Source organism: Homarus americanus, unplaced genomic scaffold, assembly GCF_018991925.1.
Source record: "Homarus americanus isolate GMGI-L3 unplaced genomic scaffold, GMGI_Hamer_2.0 scaffold50564, whole genome shotgun sequence".
NCBI classification, from domain to species: domain Eukaryota; kingdom Metazoa; phylum Arthropoda; class Malacostraca; order Decapoda; family Nephropidae; genus Homarus; species Homarus americanus.
This window is the reverse complement of record NW_024715014.1, coordinates 4,495,675-4,510,024: the sequence shown is the minus strand read 5'-3', so window position 1 is coordinate 4,510,024 and position 14,350 is coordinate 4,495,675. Positions and strand designations below refer to the sequence as shown.

Below are 14,350 nucleotides of genomic sequence, written 5' to 3'. Positions count from 1 at the left end.
AGGAAAAGAAGTATAGTACGAGCTGTTACTGAGAGTGTTGTAGCAAAAAAAAGAGTGTGTTTGTGGGTTCAGGAAAGACAGTGTGAGGGGATCAAGAGTTTGCATAAAAGTACATTAATGAAATATTTATGAATTTAGGAAAATCATGATAGAGTAGATAGAAAAGTGACGTAGGAAATGTTGAAGATGTATGGAGTTAATGGGGAACTTTTGAATGATGTCCAGAGTTTTTTGACAAAAGGGAAGCTTTTTTTTTTATAATGATATAGTAAGCAATTTGAAAGTAACTGACATTAAAGAGAGATGTTAGTCTAGTGACTAATAGTATATGATGTACAAATTGCCCAAATGAATGAGGTCACAATTTCCAAAAACTTTCAGTCAAAATGGTATCTGGCAACCACCAGATTCACTTTATTTTTAGTTTTAGTTTTTTGGGGTAGTCCTACCTACGGTAAGGAGGCCTATCCCATGTCCCAATGGGACGAAGAAACTGCATTAATAGAGACTGAATGCAAAAACGATCTGGGGTGTGTGTGTGTTGACAATGAACTGAAGTTCTCGGGGCCATTGTGAGAAGGTGAATTGACTAACTAACTAGTAGATCTTATAAGGTCGTTCAGATATCTAGATGGTCTGTCCCTCATAACGATCTTCAAGAGTGATGTGCTTCCCCTTCTGGTCCCTGAGATATGCTAGGGACTGTCAGTTGATTGAAAATGTCCAAAGGACAGGTGCCTGCACTTTGGCACCTCAGTTATCCAGAGAGATTAGAGCGCCTGCCTAGCTTAATACTACAGACAGGCAAGAGGTGACCTAATTGAGGTGTACAGTATTAACATCTCGGAGAGCACTACTCAGTCGAGTGTCTATACCTGGAGCTACTGGATGCCTGCTCCACAAGGGGTTACAGTTCTTGATTGAAGAAACCACAAGTCCAGAAAAATGTGAGGACAAACTTTTTTCGAGTGAGAGTTGTGAACTCGAGGAACAACCTGCCAGAGTGTTGTGATGGCACTGATTGCGAGCTGCTTCAAGACCAGACGTGACCAACACTGGAGCAGGTTCAGATACATTCAGGAGACGGTGCATGCCCAGTACAGTACTTGCCAACAATGAGTCACAGGGACGTGAATGACTGACCAAGTGACTAACAAGCAGAGTTGTGGCGAAGAGGTTAAAAGTAAGTACCGGTAACACAATTTTGTGAAATGGTAACAAATTGATAAATGCTAAGCAGTTTTTCATAAAAATTTTGTAAACAAATCATGTAGTTAACATTTTAGTATACTGTACTGTATTTTGAAACAAAATAGGACATGCCAAATTATCGCTCAAATCTTTCAGGAATAATTTATAGAGTTGGAATTTGATGTCGAAAAGAAAAGGCAAACATTAATTGTGTTAGCTGGAGTTAAATTCAAGTGTTGTGTGCATTTATTGTCATGTTACATGATAAATGAATCAATGTATGTGTTTAAAACTTTTTATTTTTGTTCATATATGTTCATTATGTTTTTTGGCCCAAAAATTTCCTTCGGAATGCATCTCATTTTATATTGGGAGGCAATGGGAAAAGTGGTCCCGTGTTACAGAATTTCATTCAACGGAAAAATTTTCAGGATGGAACTCTTCTGTAACCCCGGGGATGCCTGTATAGTGCTCAGTTCTGCCAAGGCAACCATTTATACCATGCAGTTTGTATTGGCTTGCTAAACTTTGTCCCCTTATTTTATTTTTTATCATCATCTTTATTATTTATCTATGGCACCTCTTACAATCATGAGTGCTAAAGCAAGCATAAGTGACGAGTGCTTTTAAATGGTTTCTGTATGAAACGAATATAAAGATACAGAAGTAAATGAGTGGATATACATAATTGAAATATGAGAAATAATGATGAGTGCTATATTATGCAGCATCAGCTTATAGGTGTCACTGCTATATTGTCATTATTGTATTTATCATTTGGTGGTGTATGGAGCCTAGATTTTGGTTTTGCATACATTATATTTTGTTTGCAAAATAGTTTTATATGTATTCGCATGTCACCACTACGTTGCCATTATGCATTGCTTGATAGTAAGCTTGACTCGGTAACACACCGCACACATACCTGATCACTATGCAACCAGAGATATGTTACAAGAATAAATAAATTAAATATTATATATATAAATGAAAATAAATACCACTATACAATGCAAAATCTTGCAGATGCATGCTCAAGCCTTAATACAGTACTACGTTCACACTTTAAATCTGAAATTGTTAACTTGGCAATTTCAGTATTTTGGCAGAGCCAAAGCCCCTAGTATACTGGATTATCAAGGTTTATGTACAATTTTCTGTGGCAGTAAGTAGCAGGGTCCAATCTTACTTGTTAAACTGCATAAAGATAGGTCTGGCTTGATGCTTTTTCATGTATACTTTCATGAAGGTCAGGCACAAATTATAGACCTTTAACCACATCATAACCAACAACCACTTACTTGCATTGATGTATTTTGTACAAGTTTTTGCTAATTATAACGTAAGGTAAATAACCACTTTGGCAGACATTATGTAGCACAGTATACAAGAGCTTTGAGATAGATATGTTTATAATCAAGTCTGGAACTTAGTCACTTCCTTCATTGTAATTATTTTGCATTGGAGTCATTTGATAACTTATACCTATCAAGACCGAGTTGTAAACATGCCCATTAAAGGCTATGACTCTAGGAACCTTTAGAAACTTTTTTTACTTTTGGCTAATCTGAAGACCAGCCATCTTTCCTGCAACAACTGTAGCCCATGAAAAGAGATATGAAGAAGCCCCAAGTTACTAAAAAACTTGAAACTTATGAGACATGGTAGTCATACAGCACATGCACAACCTGCTTTTCATTTGTTCAGGCTTACTTACAAACTGGAATACAGGATCTGAACCACCCTCACTCCCAGCCACCATACTCCATCATATCTGTCTCTCAACTCTGCACATGGGGGTTTTATGTTGAGGTGCACAGTTATAAGTGTGTCAGTTCAGGTAACGGCATATTAACTCTCTTACGCATGCAATAAGTGAGTAAGTTTCCATGACCACAACAAAAGTCATATGGGACCATTCACGTGAGGTTTGGTCATCTCTGTTCTGTAGCCAATTTACCTCAAGAAATTATTATTATTATTTTTTTTTTGCCTTGTACATCATTGCCTTCGTTATTGTTTTGGCTTTAACATAAGAACAAAAAAATAAACATGATTGTATTTTTTTCACTCTGAATAAAGGACTAAGAAATACATGTGTTCCCAGCATAATACCTACCACACAAGGTATTATTATGTTTATAAGCAGAATTTTATGAGCTTTCCAACAGTGGCTTTGTAGTGAACTCGATTTATGATATTGCAGTTTGCGAGGGATTTTCAGTAACGTAACCCCATTGTAGTCCTGGTTTACCTGTACCCTTTTATTTCCTCTAATTTATTTGGTTTTGCTTTTTTTCACCCCACAGGTTCCATTGTGGGTTGGTGACCTGTGCCTGGGTGGGCTATCATAAAAAAGTGTATCCCTCAGCAGTACAGTATCTGGTAAATACTATAAGAGTACACTAACTTACTTCAGTATTCTACAACTCTCTCAATGTTATTTAGTCTAGAAATAAGCTTTCAAAGTGTCATCAATCTTCTATAATCACCATTTACCTCATACCTCAAACTCACGTGAAAGCAAGTAAATTTGTCACTAACACCAACATGCACAGTCGCTGAGCCTGATTGTCCAATTTATCCTCATTAATATAATGGAAAATGAAATGTAAGACAATTATTCTACTGTTTATTCTTAAATTTTATATTTAGAATGATAAAAATTTTCATAAAATAGATTTTCAGTTAACAGATATTTTACTGTAGTTTTAATAAATTACTGAAGGATAACACATGCCCCAATGAAATGTCAGTACGCCTGCTTGAGATAACTTAACTGATTTTAGTCTAGCAAAAAGACACTGGCCCAAAAATCTTCTATGGCTTGAAAACTCAACAAAAACAACATTATATGAAATTCCTAGAACAGTACAAAGACTTCTAAATGGTGATATACAGAATCATTTCCATGGCTACAAGCATGAGTATTCAATGGAGCTTTTATAGCCACCATATATGACACAGGCTTCCATCTGTCACACACTCATTGGCTAATTGAAGTGGAAAACATGCATAAAGATTTAAAAATTAATATAAATACATTATGATCAACTCATGTTGAGTTAAAGGAAATCATTCCCACATACACAACTGCACCAAAACAAAATAAACAGGAATGAAATAAATATCTTAAATTTCAATTAAAAATATTATACTGTACATGACATCTCATTCTACAACAATTGGTTATAATAAACTACTTCTTACAATGGGAATAACAGTTGTGGATTCTTGTAAAAAAAGAAGATATGTGCTTTGTGTTAGATCAAAGATATGGCATTAAAATACATTACCCTATTTATAAATGATTAGGATAAAATTTGGCACTTGCAAAGAGATAGAATTTCTAATAATCCGAAAAATATTACAGCAAACACTACAGTACCGTACTTCCAATTGATTGAATGACTCGATGACAGTGAAAAGTTGTAAAATATCACAATTATCACAGTGATAAACATTATTGCATTGCACAGAAATAATGTTGTATTTATGTATTTAAATCTACCAAGACACTCTAACACTCACAAGCTGTGGTCCGTACAAAACATGGCTTCACACTTGAATTACGGTACATATTTAACAATTCCTGTGTTGCTGCTACTTTATGGTCATACTGTACTCCATCATTCTCACTGTATTTCATTATTCTCTATCTTCATTCTCACTGTACTTCATCATTCTCCACCTTCATTCTTACTGTACTTCATCATTCTCCACCTTCATTCTTACTGTACTTCATCATTCTCCACCTTCATTTTCACTGTACTTCATCATTCTCCACCTTCATTTTCACTGTACTTCATCATTCTCCACCTTCATTCTCACTGTATTTCATCATTCTCCACCTTCATTTTCACTGTACTTCATCATTCTACACCTTCATTCTTACTGTACTTCATCATTCTCCACCTTCATTCTTACTGTACTTCATCATTCTCCACCTTCATTTTCACTGTACTTCATCATTCTCCACCTTCATTTTCACTGTACTTCATCATTCTCCACCTTCATTCTTACTGTACTTCATCATTCTCCACCTTCATTCTGTTAAAATAATGAAATTGTGCTCTTGATAATTTGCTTCTCTTCATTCTCTCACTCACACACAACCCAAATACTGTACTGCCTCTCCTGAATTATTGGTTCTTTTCTTTAACCCCAAGTCACACAGTTATACCTTGCTCTATAGATGATAAAGCTCCTTCTCAATATTATTTTAGTCTAAACAATGTAAATTCTAGAAAAGGTTAAGTGCTTCAAACTAGTACAAACAAACAAAATTGTTTTTTTTTTTACAGCTTCTGACAGTATATTCTAATCCTAATTAGAAGTTATTTCTTATATGCTAAGGTGGAGATTGTATTTTAATGATACAAATATCGAACAACTTTTTCATATTTTGAGAAAATGTGAAAACACTCAACATCTTTTAACATCTGTTTGTAATTCTTTACAATTACTGTATTCTAAATCACTTCATTTATACAACTGTTATAAAGGAACTATTGAATTATATAAAGGCTAAGACCCATCAATAATGAAAGGATAAGTCACAATAAAGCAGGACATTGAACTACTCTCTCGTATGACAATTACTTTGTCACACTATCGGGAGATGGCCTAGGAACTGTGAACCCCAGTGTGATTTCATATACCTTGGATAATTTAAGCTTCTCAAACCACATAAAAAAATCAAGACACCAGTATGGCTTCTGCGAGGTGCAATCACTGCACTACTAACAGGAAAGATCTTTTTACTTGCATTTATAAAATGTAAAACAGCAATTTCACAAACTATATGAACATGTTCACTGGTAACAATGTTATTAATTTGTTGATTGTAATATACTAGCTCAGCTTGAGGTTCCAGTGCGAGAGTCATCCCCTTTTCAGGAATGATGGGTCTAGTTCACCTGAACATTTATTCTTTCCCTGGATCAATTTTTACTTGTAGACCAAGTTCATTCATAAAAGTGAAAAACACTTCTGATTATTAAATAAAGTACAGTATTATAATGGTTTGGAACAGTGGTAATTCCACTTCAAAGTACAGTAAACCCCGCCAACTCAGACCGGAATACATATTTAAGTAACTGTTGTCAAAGCTGTGCAACGTCATCACTGATTATGTGTATGTTCACTTCATTGGTGTTATTCCAGAGTTACTTTTGTCAGAATATAATCCCTGGAAAACCCATTGTGTTATATGATGATCCAGATGTATAGTTGTGGACACAAAGAATTAAGGAGGGAGGTGGAGACTTGGCACGGTGCATAGAGGTGGCAATTAAAAGTTCTGCGATTTTATTTTTCACACCACATTTTTTTTCTGTTTTTAGTTTAATTATGAGGCAGGTAAAGCTTACACTCTCTCCCTGACACTTTTTTTTTGTCCACAACTGTACATGTCCAGTAACTTTACTACTGCATTTTCCTTGAGATTATCTAAGAGGATTGTAAATTTGTTCTTTAATTGTGAAGGCCTATAATTACAGTATTGTCAAGTTCATATATATACACAGGGAATCAACTGTTCCTGAGCCATGTTTGGATGAAAAATTCAAAGCAAGCAACAAACAGCTGCCGTTGTATGATTGTTTAATGTAGCCTTGGTTGACAGGTTGAAGTGATCTGAAATGTACACTTCAACAAAACCACTGTCTGTTTTAACATTTTCAACAAGAAAATTGACCAATGGTAATATTGTAAGTTATGTGAAAATATATCTTATAACACAGCTTACTTTTAATGTGAAATTTGCCATTACATATGATTTTCCTTAATGCATACAAAGAGCACAAAGAAAACATTAACTGCCCTTTGCTATCCATTTCTTAAGAGAGTGAAGCAAGAATATCAAAAGTTATATGTAAGTGGAGAATCCATACCAAAACAGTTGCTTTAATAGATAAATGACTTTCACCTGCCCCGATCCCTTTTTTGATGATAAGAACTTTAATATGCCTTTACTAAAATAAATAAGCCCAACTTGCACAAGTGCTAATAAAGCAAAGCACTTTTCACTAAACAACTATTCATCTGTAGGTTTAATTGGATGCAGAATGCTTTTCTTTAACTTCTTGCACTGCATAAATGTACTGTACAGGAAATGAGTATGAAATAAATTGGAATCTTATACACTCAAGAAGGTATGGCAACAGTTTACTGAACGTTATAAGGCAGCTACTTAAGTTTGACCAATAAAATCAATAATTGCAGCTCACAAACTTTACTGTTGTATCTTGCATAATAATAACAGTACAGTGTAAATAATCAATGTTCTATAGACAGTCCCACAAAAACCTTTTTCTAATGAACTGTCATAAATACTTAATAGAAAACCTGAATAAAGAGTACAAGGCAAAAGACCCTAGCACCATAAATGGTTCATTCTGAGCAAGTTTGATAATTAAATTGAAACTACAAAACCTATGTGCCCTATTCAATCAGCTGTTATTAGCATATTTCTGAATGCAGCGAGTGGCTTGCCTGAGGCGTGTAACGAGATGTGTGAGTTCAGCTAGAGAACATGAAAATGTGACCTTCCCTCTCTTTCCCTCCATCTCTTGTGTGTGAAGTGTCACCAAGTACATAGCTCCACCGCCTTCCTCACCAGCACTACTCTGTAAAAAAAGTTTCTTTAATATCACAAAATTAATTAAAGTATTTGTCAGTAAACGTACAATTGGCCACACAATTTAAGCAAATGCAACTGTTTTATTTATGGAAATATTGGCAAGAAGATGAAGATACACTTATGTACAATTGTACACAGAAATTCATGGTTCACCCAAGAAGAAGGGTATGGAGCCCGTCCCACCCTTACTTGACTGCAAGTCACTGTCTAGACAACCCCCAACACCGGTGCTAGTTAGTGAGTTAGGCTCTGAGTCGCCTAGACATCAACTTGCAGTCCACTAAGGGTGGGACGGGCTCCATACGCTCCACCTCGTGTGAACCATGAATTTCTGTGCACAACTGTACACAAGTTTATCTCCAGTACTATTGCAGGAGAAAAGTCCATGAAGTCTGGTTGTTGTAACCCATTGCTTTAGTATAAAACCCAGACAGTAGGTCACAGTGAATTAATTTCTCTTGGCTACTAGATACAGAATTAGATAATACATAATAAGAATGTTGCATAACACATTGTGACCTATATTTTTTCTGTTACAGTATTTCAATCAAAAGGAAACTATTATTTTTGGTGACCATTTTATTATTAAAATGCAAGGGTGTACAAATTATCAGTTTGTGGACCTGATTTGCTGAAAGGGAGTTTCATATTGTTAAAAATATAAAACTGAATGAGAGGTAGCAGGAGTAATACTTCTAGAGATAACGCCATCTGTCAATAAAATGATGCAAGATTAGGTGTGATGACTTGTGTAGTGATGATGACTTGAACACAAAGCTGTTATGCTGGAAGTTACAGCTAACTTGGAAACACTGTACACTGAACCATCACTAGTTCAATATCGCAGTGGCTCTGGGTCACTCGAATAACAAAAACAAAGGATGAACTGAGTTCGGAATATTTTGACATTACGTACAGTATTCGAAAATGTCCGATTTTTTGTGTTTGATTATTCGCTCGTTTTCTGTTCAGTCTTTACACCTTATTCAGATGAATCTGAAGATTTTTCTTCATTATCTCAACCAACAAACAAACTAACTTCTCATGCCTTGGCTGTCACACAAAATTGGCCGTGAGTATATACATTAGTCCAAATAACGTTCTTGGTATTTGTATGCTTTAGTGAAAATAATGATTGTGGAATTTGTACTTTTCAGGTCAAGTACTGTAATGCACACAGTATTTGCATACTTTAGTTAAAAATGTACAACGACCACCAGGTGATAATACGGTGGGATGGGAAAATCTTTACAGGACTACTGAGGTCCACTGTCGCCTTAGGAATACCTCCAGGTAGTGTGGGATGAATCTTCAGGTGCCAGAAATTCTGTAACCCATGGGATGCCTGTACTGCACTACAGTTTAATGTTAAACTTGGAGTGGGTTGTTACCCTTCTGGAAAGAAAAATTAACAGAATAATAAACTAAGAATGAATACTATAATTTGTTTTAAACATTTATGAAGAAAACTTGAGCATTAACATTAAAACTTACTCTAACTCGGTAATTCAACTTCCAGTCAACATCAACTATATGAGGAGGATACGTCCCGAGGGATGCAAGTCTTGACTGTATTAACTGCCGGTTTGATTCTAGCTCCTGGACTGTTTCAGTTAAACGATCTGAAAAATTATTTTAATATCATGTAAAGAAATAATTTGTATATGTGCCAAATACAAGCTGAATATGTTAGGTACTTGTTGAATAAATGTTAGAGACAAGCTGAATATGTGCTAGATACTGCACAAGATGGAATAATGGCATTGTTATGTGTGAGACTGAGATGTTGTGATGTTTATAGTCAACAAAGAATCAAGACTGTTATACTCCACTTATTTTATAATACAGAATCTGAGATTTGTTCCTGATATCTGAGTGTGTATTATTTACCTTTAATAACATATATTCTCGTTAATAACAGGGCTGCAGTTTGTTTCAAAACTTTGCAAATAATAAAAAAACATTGCTACAGGTTTGGTCATGGATCTTGTGATCTGTATTACTAATGGCAGCAGTGAATCCCCCCCCCCCCTTGAAAAATTACTGAATCTGCCCCTGCTCTGTCATCTCCTAATGAATACAGGCATTAACTTATACTATTATACTAATCCACAACTCAGAATGATGATTTACAAGCCCTGAGTATTATATCTTTTGCTACACCCTGTCTGATCGGTCCACCTCCTGGACTGAACCTGTTTTCTTGGGTTATAAAATGGAAGAACTACCTTTAGGAACAGGACGGATAACTGTTAAAAGTATATCCCATAATAGCATTACCTACCTTTATAGGACAGCTTTCCATATGTGAGCTAATATAGTATTTATATATGCTAATGCTTTAATACAGGTTCAAGGACAAAGTCAAACTTGAAAAAGCGTTTGTGTCAATTAAATCGACATATCTATTACCAGCTGGCCAGTTGAGATCCTCCAGAGCAGAGGTGACAACCGATGCATTATGACCTCCACGTACAGACTCAATGAAGAGAGTTGCCAGAGCAGCATGGCAGTGGGTCACCACACCTGTAAGACATATTATATATTAGATAACAATTACCAGTGTGTTATATGTAGCTTGTTTGTCAACTTCAAAAGCAGAGAAGGAAAGGTGCAGTGTAAGATTTGTTTTTCTTAAAAAAATTGTATTTCAAAGAAAACTAATTATAAAATATAGATTGATACATATTTTTTCTAATGCAATTCATGACTTCCATACAGGTGTACAGTAAAAACCCCATAACTCGAAATAACAGGAGCTCTAGCCCTTACGAATTATGAGATTTTCTGAAATATGAGGGACACCTTCCACCAAGGGAAAAAAATAACAACAGTGGTACCTTTCAGTTATCTCTGCCCTAATTGAAATATTTCTAAGTTCAGTACAGTACCTATGTACCAGATTTCGGTGTTTGGTCCACGGTACAGCACCAGCATATGATGTAACATTTCAAAATGTCTCATTTTTTAATTTTACCAAGTATGGTATTATAAATTTTTTTAAATGTATTTAGTAACAGCAAATACGAATTATGAGTGATTTACAATAAGAGGGTTCTTACTGGAGTTAGTGTAAATTTGTGGTACAGTATTTCATAAACAAACAGTTGGATTATCAAATTAGAATTGGAAAATTCTGGGCAAAGACTTATTGGTAATTTACATGTACAGTATCTTTCCACCTTTGGCTGATGAATATTAAAACCTGGAGCATTACATATACTGAAAGCATAACCACGACTGATCAGATGATACGCTTGCTAGATACAAGCTTCTGGTTGTTCAACAAATGATAGTTTGAAACTGTATTTACTATTCTAGTTGCGAAACAAGAACATATATACCCGATAATGAAGGAACATCAGAGAAAGTATAAATTCTGTAAAGTAACAACACAGCCAAGGGCTCACCACCATCTCTGACATTAATTTCAGGGATTAAAGTGCTCGATTTACAGTCCTTTTTAAGGTCTTCAGATACTTTTCGAAGAACCTCCTGGTAAGTGGCATATTCAGTTTTAGAGTTATCACCAAGCAGTCGCAAGGCAGAGGAAATTTTCAAAGACAAATCCATGAGAAGTTGACGTGGTGTTGAGAGCATCCAAAGGAGGCGTACACTACTTGTTCGAACACCAGAGTAAAAACAAATTCCAAAAGGTCTTTAAAGTATGTAAAAACACGCAGAATTCAGTCTATATTTTATTTAAAAGGCAAATATTTTATATAATATTTATAATTTGAGTGTATTTATTAAAATTTCGTGAATATACATAGATTTCTATACTGAACCTAGACAAAGTTGACAAAATCGGACACAGTGTTGTTTACAATATTTTCAATGAAGTAAATTGTCACTGGGATGAACCTGGGTATAAACGGTGCAAAATATGAATAATTTCTTAATATTAAAACCAAATATCTGAGTCTTAGACATTTAGAAGCTTTATGAAATAGTTGTGTAGCGTGACAATAGATGGCAGGGATGTGGTAGCAGACGACAGGTGTGGTGGGTCAGTGAGCGGGGAGTTCGTCTTTCATCAGTGGCTACTATTATATCCGAGTGCAAAAGTTATAGTTCAGTGTACAGTGTTTAAGAACGTGAACAGGATCAAATAGAAACATTAGTGCTTATACACATAATAACTGGTATTGTAAACAAAAGTTTATGTGAGTTGAAAGTCTGTTGCAAACGTCGTTGGTTCTGCAGCTTGGAATTCAGGTAAGACCTTTTATGTACACCGATGCAGTTACATTTCTCTTTAATTAAGGATTTAAGGTTTGACGTTCTCTCATAAGTGCTGTATTTGGGTACAGTAATTTATGAAATTACGAAAGATATCTTCTTTAATGATTACCATCAAAATCCAACCTGTGACTACTGAGGTTCTCGCTGTGAATTAACGACTGAGAATTGATAGTTAGTGATAAATTACCATCTGTGGTAGAACCTCTCTTTCAATTTTATTTGCCATATTAAGGTTGTTTTCATTCTTCTAGGTGTTCGAACCACATTGTCATTTTATATCATAGATATTTTGATATTACAAGATATTTATGTGAAAACTTGTTGCTGTGGGTCGGCGCTTCCTGGTTATCATGTTTATTAATGCTAATTTATAAATATAAAGCATTTCTTATAACATTAGATATCAGTTGAACTTGGGTTATAAATATTAAATATAAGCAAGAGCATAGATTTATTTCATAGCACCGGTTCGATATATTAAATCATGATATTTAACTTCACTGAAGACAATTACATGGCCTGGTGCTCCTATGGAACGCAACCAAAAGTGATGAAATAATCAGAAGAAATTGTAATGTTATACAAAGATGAAGATAGGTCAGTAAAAGCTTAACTTTCTTCTAGTAATTGGCTACGTGGCAGTAGACCACCCAACTCGACCCCCCCCCTCCCTTCCCTTCCCTTTCAGACACTCAACATACAGAATTTAAAAAAAAATCGATTCATCCAGTGTGGGAAAAACCCCAAAGACATATACAGTATACTGTATTGTTACGAACCCTTTCGCCGCTTCCCAGCCTCCAACTCTGGTTACTAGCGGCCAGGTCATATATACGGAAGCAGTAGATATATCACACGTGTCGTCGAATTACTAGCTGTTCCGTCAGTCTCCGGTCATTTTCCGACGATCGGTGTCAGTGTACAGACAAACAACAGGCAGGTAAATTTCCACCATTTCCATTTCCTAATTTAATCCACTTCTGCTTGATATACTGTAACTTAATTTCAACTTCAACACTTACGATGGAATCTTATAGAATCTTTCTTGTTCCTGTGGATACACCCATTAGCCGAGCAGGATGGCATAATGGAGCAAATCTGGGAGCAGCAGCACAGTGTATTATGGGCGTGCTTTGAGTCAACAGAGGGGGGACCCAGTTTTTAATATCATTCATCCATCCCAGTCTCTGCCTTCCCCTGGCCCTCCTACCCTCAACTTTGTCCATTAATATTTGTTATTATCCTCTCATTACTAATTATATATGACCAAAGTATCTCATTTTTATTTTTATGTACATTTCCAGTATTTCTCTTGAAGTGCTTGCTGATTTTAGTATTTTTTCATCTTTTATCCTGTTATAGCTTATTCTTAGCATTCGCCTGTAACACCACATTACAAAGGCCTCCTCCAACCACTTTCTGGTGTCTGCTGAAAGTGTCCACGCTCCTGACCCATACATCAGTCCAGGGCCGGATTCAGGAGTGGGCAAAGTAGGCAGCTGCCCAGGGGCCTCCACAATCTGGGGGCCTCCACATATTACAATATTTAATTTATTTGTTTATTCATTTGGATTATTTTTATTTTCATTCTTTAAAATTCATGTTTATCTATTCCATCACGTAAAACTATGTTCAGCAATAATAATAAATTCTTTTCTGTGAAGTCTCTTGAAATTTTTTGACATGTGCGGTAGTAACTATATCAGGGCTGGTCGACTTGAAACCACATGAATGACTCCAATCATGTCTCACTTTTGTGTGTGTGTGTGTTGGGAATTTGTACACTATCAATAAATATACAGTTAATTAAAAATTTCCCAATGTTCTAATTTTCTCAATATAACTGCATATGGCTTCAAAATTCTCCAGAGAAGTGTTAAAATTTCAAAATTTTCCCGGGGGGCTTACAGCGCCCCCCGGAACTCCCAGATGTTTAGGCTCGCTTCACTCGCCACCCCACCCTCTTGGGTAGTTATAATGAGGGGGGCCTCCACAAAGAGGCTGCCCATGGGCCTCCACACGTCTAAATCCGGCACTGCATCAGTCTTTGTCATATAAAGCCTTTCAGCAGCTTTTTTCTCGAGGGCCGTGGTATTGCTGGTAGATTAAGAGTCCTTTAATGTACGCGATACAACTAATTATTGGTGGGTCTTGTGTCCGTAAATTTGTCCTAGACGTGATGGTTAAGAACCGTATTACAACTATTGAGTTCATTTTACTTATTGTGTTTTTAGCGAGAAGACGAAGACATTTTAGGTGTAAAAGTTCACT

The 14,350-nt window shown here is 35.8% G+C and overlaps 1 protein-coding gene and 1 long non-coding RNA gene across 5 annotated transcripts; one reads left to right on the top strand and one right to left on the bottom strand.

The window, feature by feature from the left end:
* Positions 1-758: 758 nt before the first annotated feature.
* LOC121853750 lies at positions 759-3,892 on the top strand. Its single transcript, XR_006086407.1, has 2 exons — positions 759-1,183; positions 3,501-3,892. It is a non-coding gene; the product is annotated as an uncharacterized LOC121853750 (long non-coding RNA).
* LOC121853729 (COMM domain-containing protein 3-like) lies at positions 3,810-11,451 on the bottom strand. 4 transcript variants are annotated; one of them, XR_006086406.1, is made up of 5 exons: positions 11,245-11,451; positions 10,247-10,360; positions 9,329-9,456; positions 9,122-9,229; positions 3,810-7,820 (listed from the first exon to the last, which is right to left on the bottom strand). XR_006086406.1 is itself a non-coding variant. In XM_042348083.1 (4 exons), the coding sequence occupies exons 1-4, from the start codon at positions 11,432-11,434 to the stop codon at positions 9,203-9,205; spliced, it is 459 nt and encodes a 152-aa protein (XP_042204017.1). In that variant the 5' UTR covers positions 11,435-11,451; the 3' UTR covers positions 3,810-9,202. The 4 variants fall into 4 exon arrangements, 2 of the variants coding, with proteins under 2 accessions (XP_042204017.1, XP_042204009.1); XR_006086402.1 differs by lacking the exon at positions 9,122-9,229 and having other exon boundaries at positions 3,810-5,202; positions 5,235-7,820; XM_042348083.1 differs by having other exon boundaries at positions 3,810-9,229.
* Positions 11,452-14,350: the final 2,899 nt, after the last annotated feature.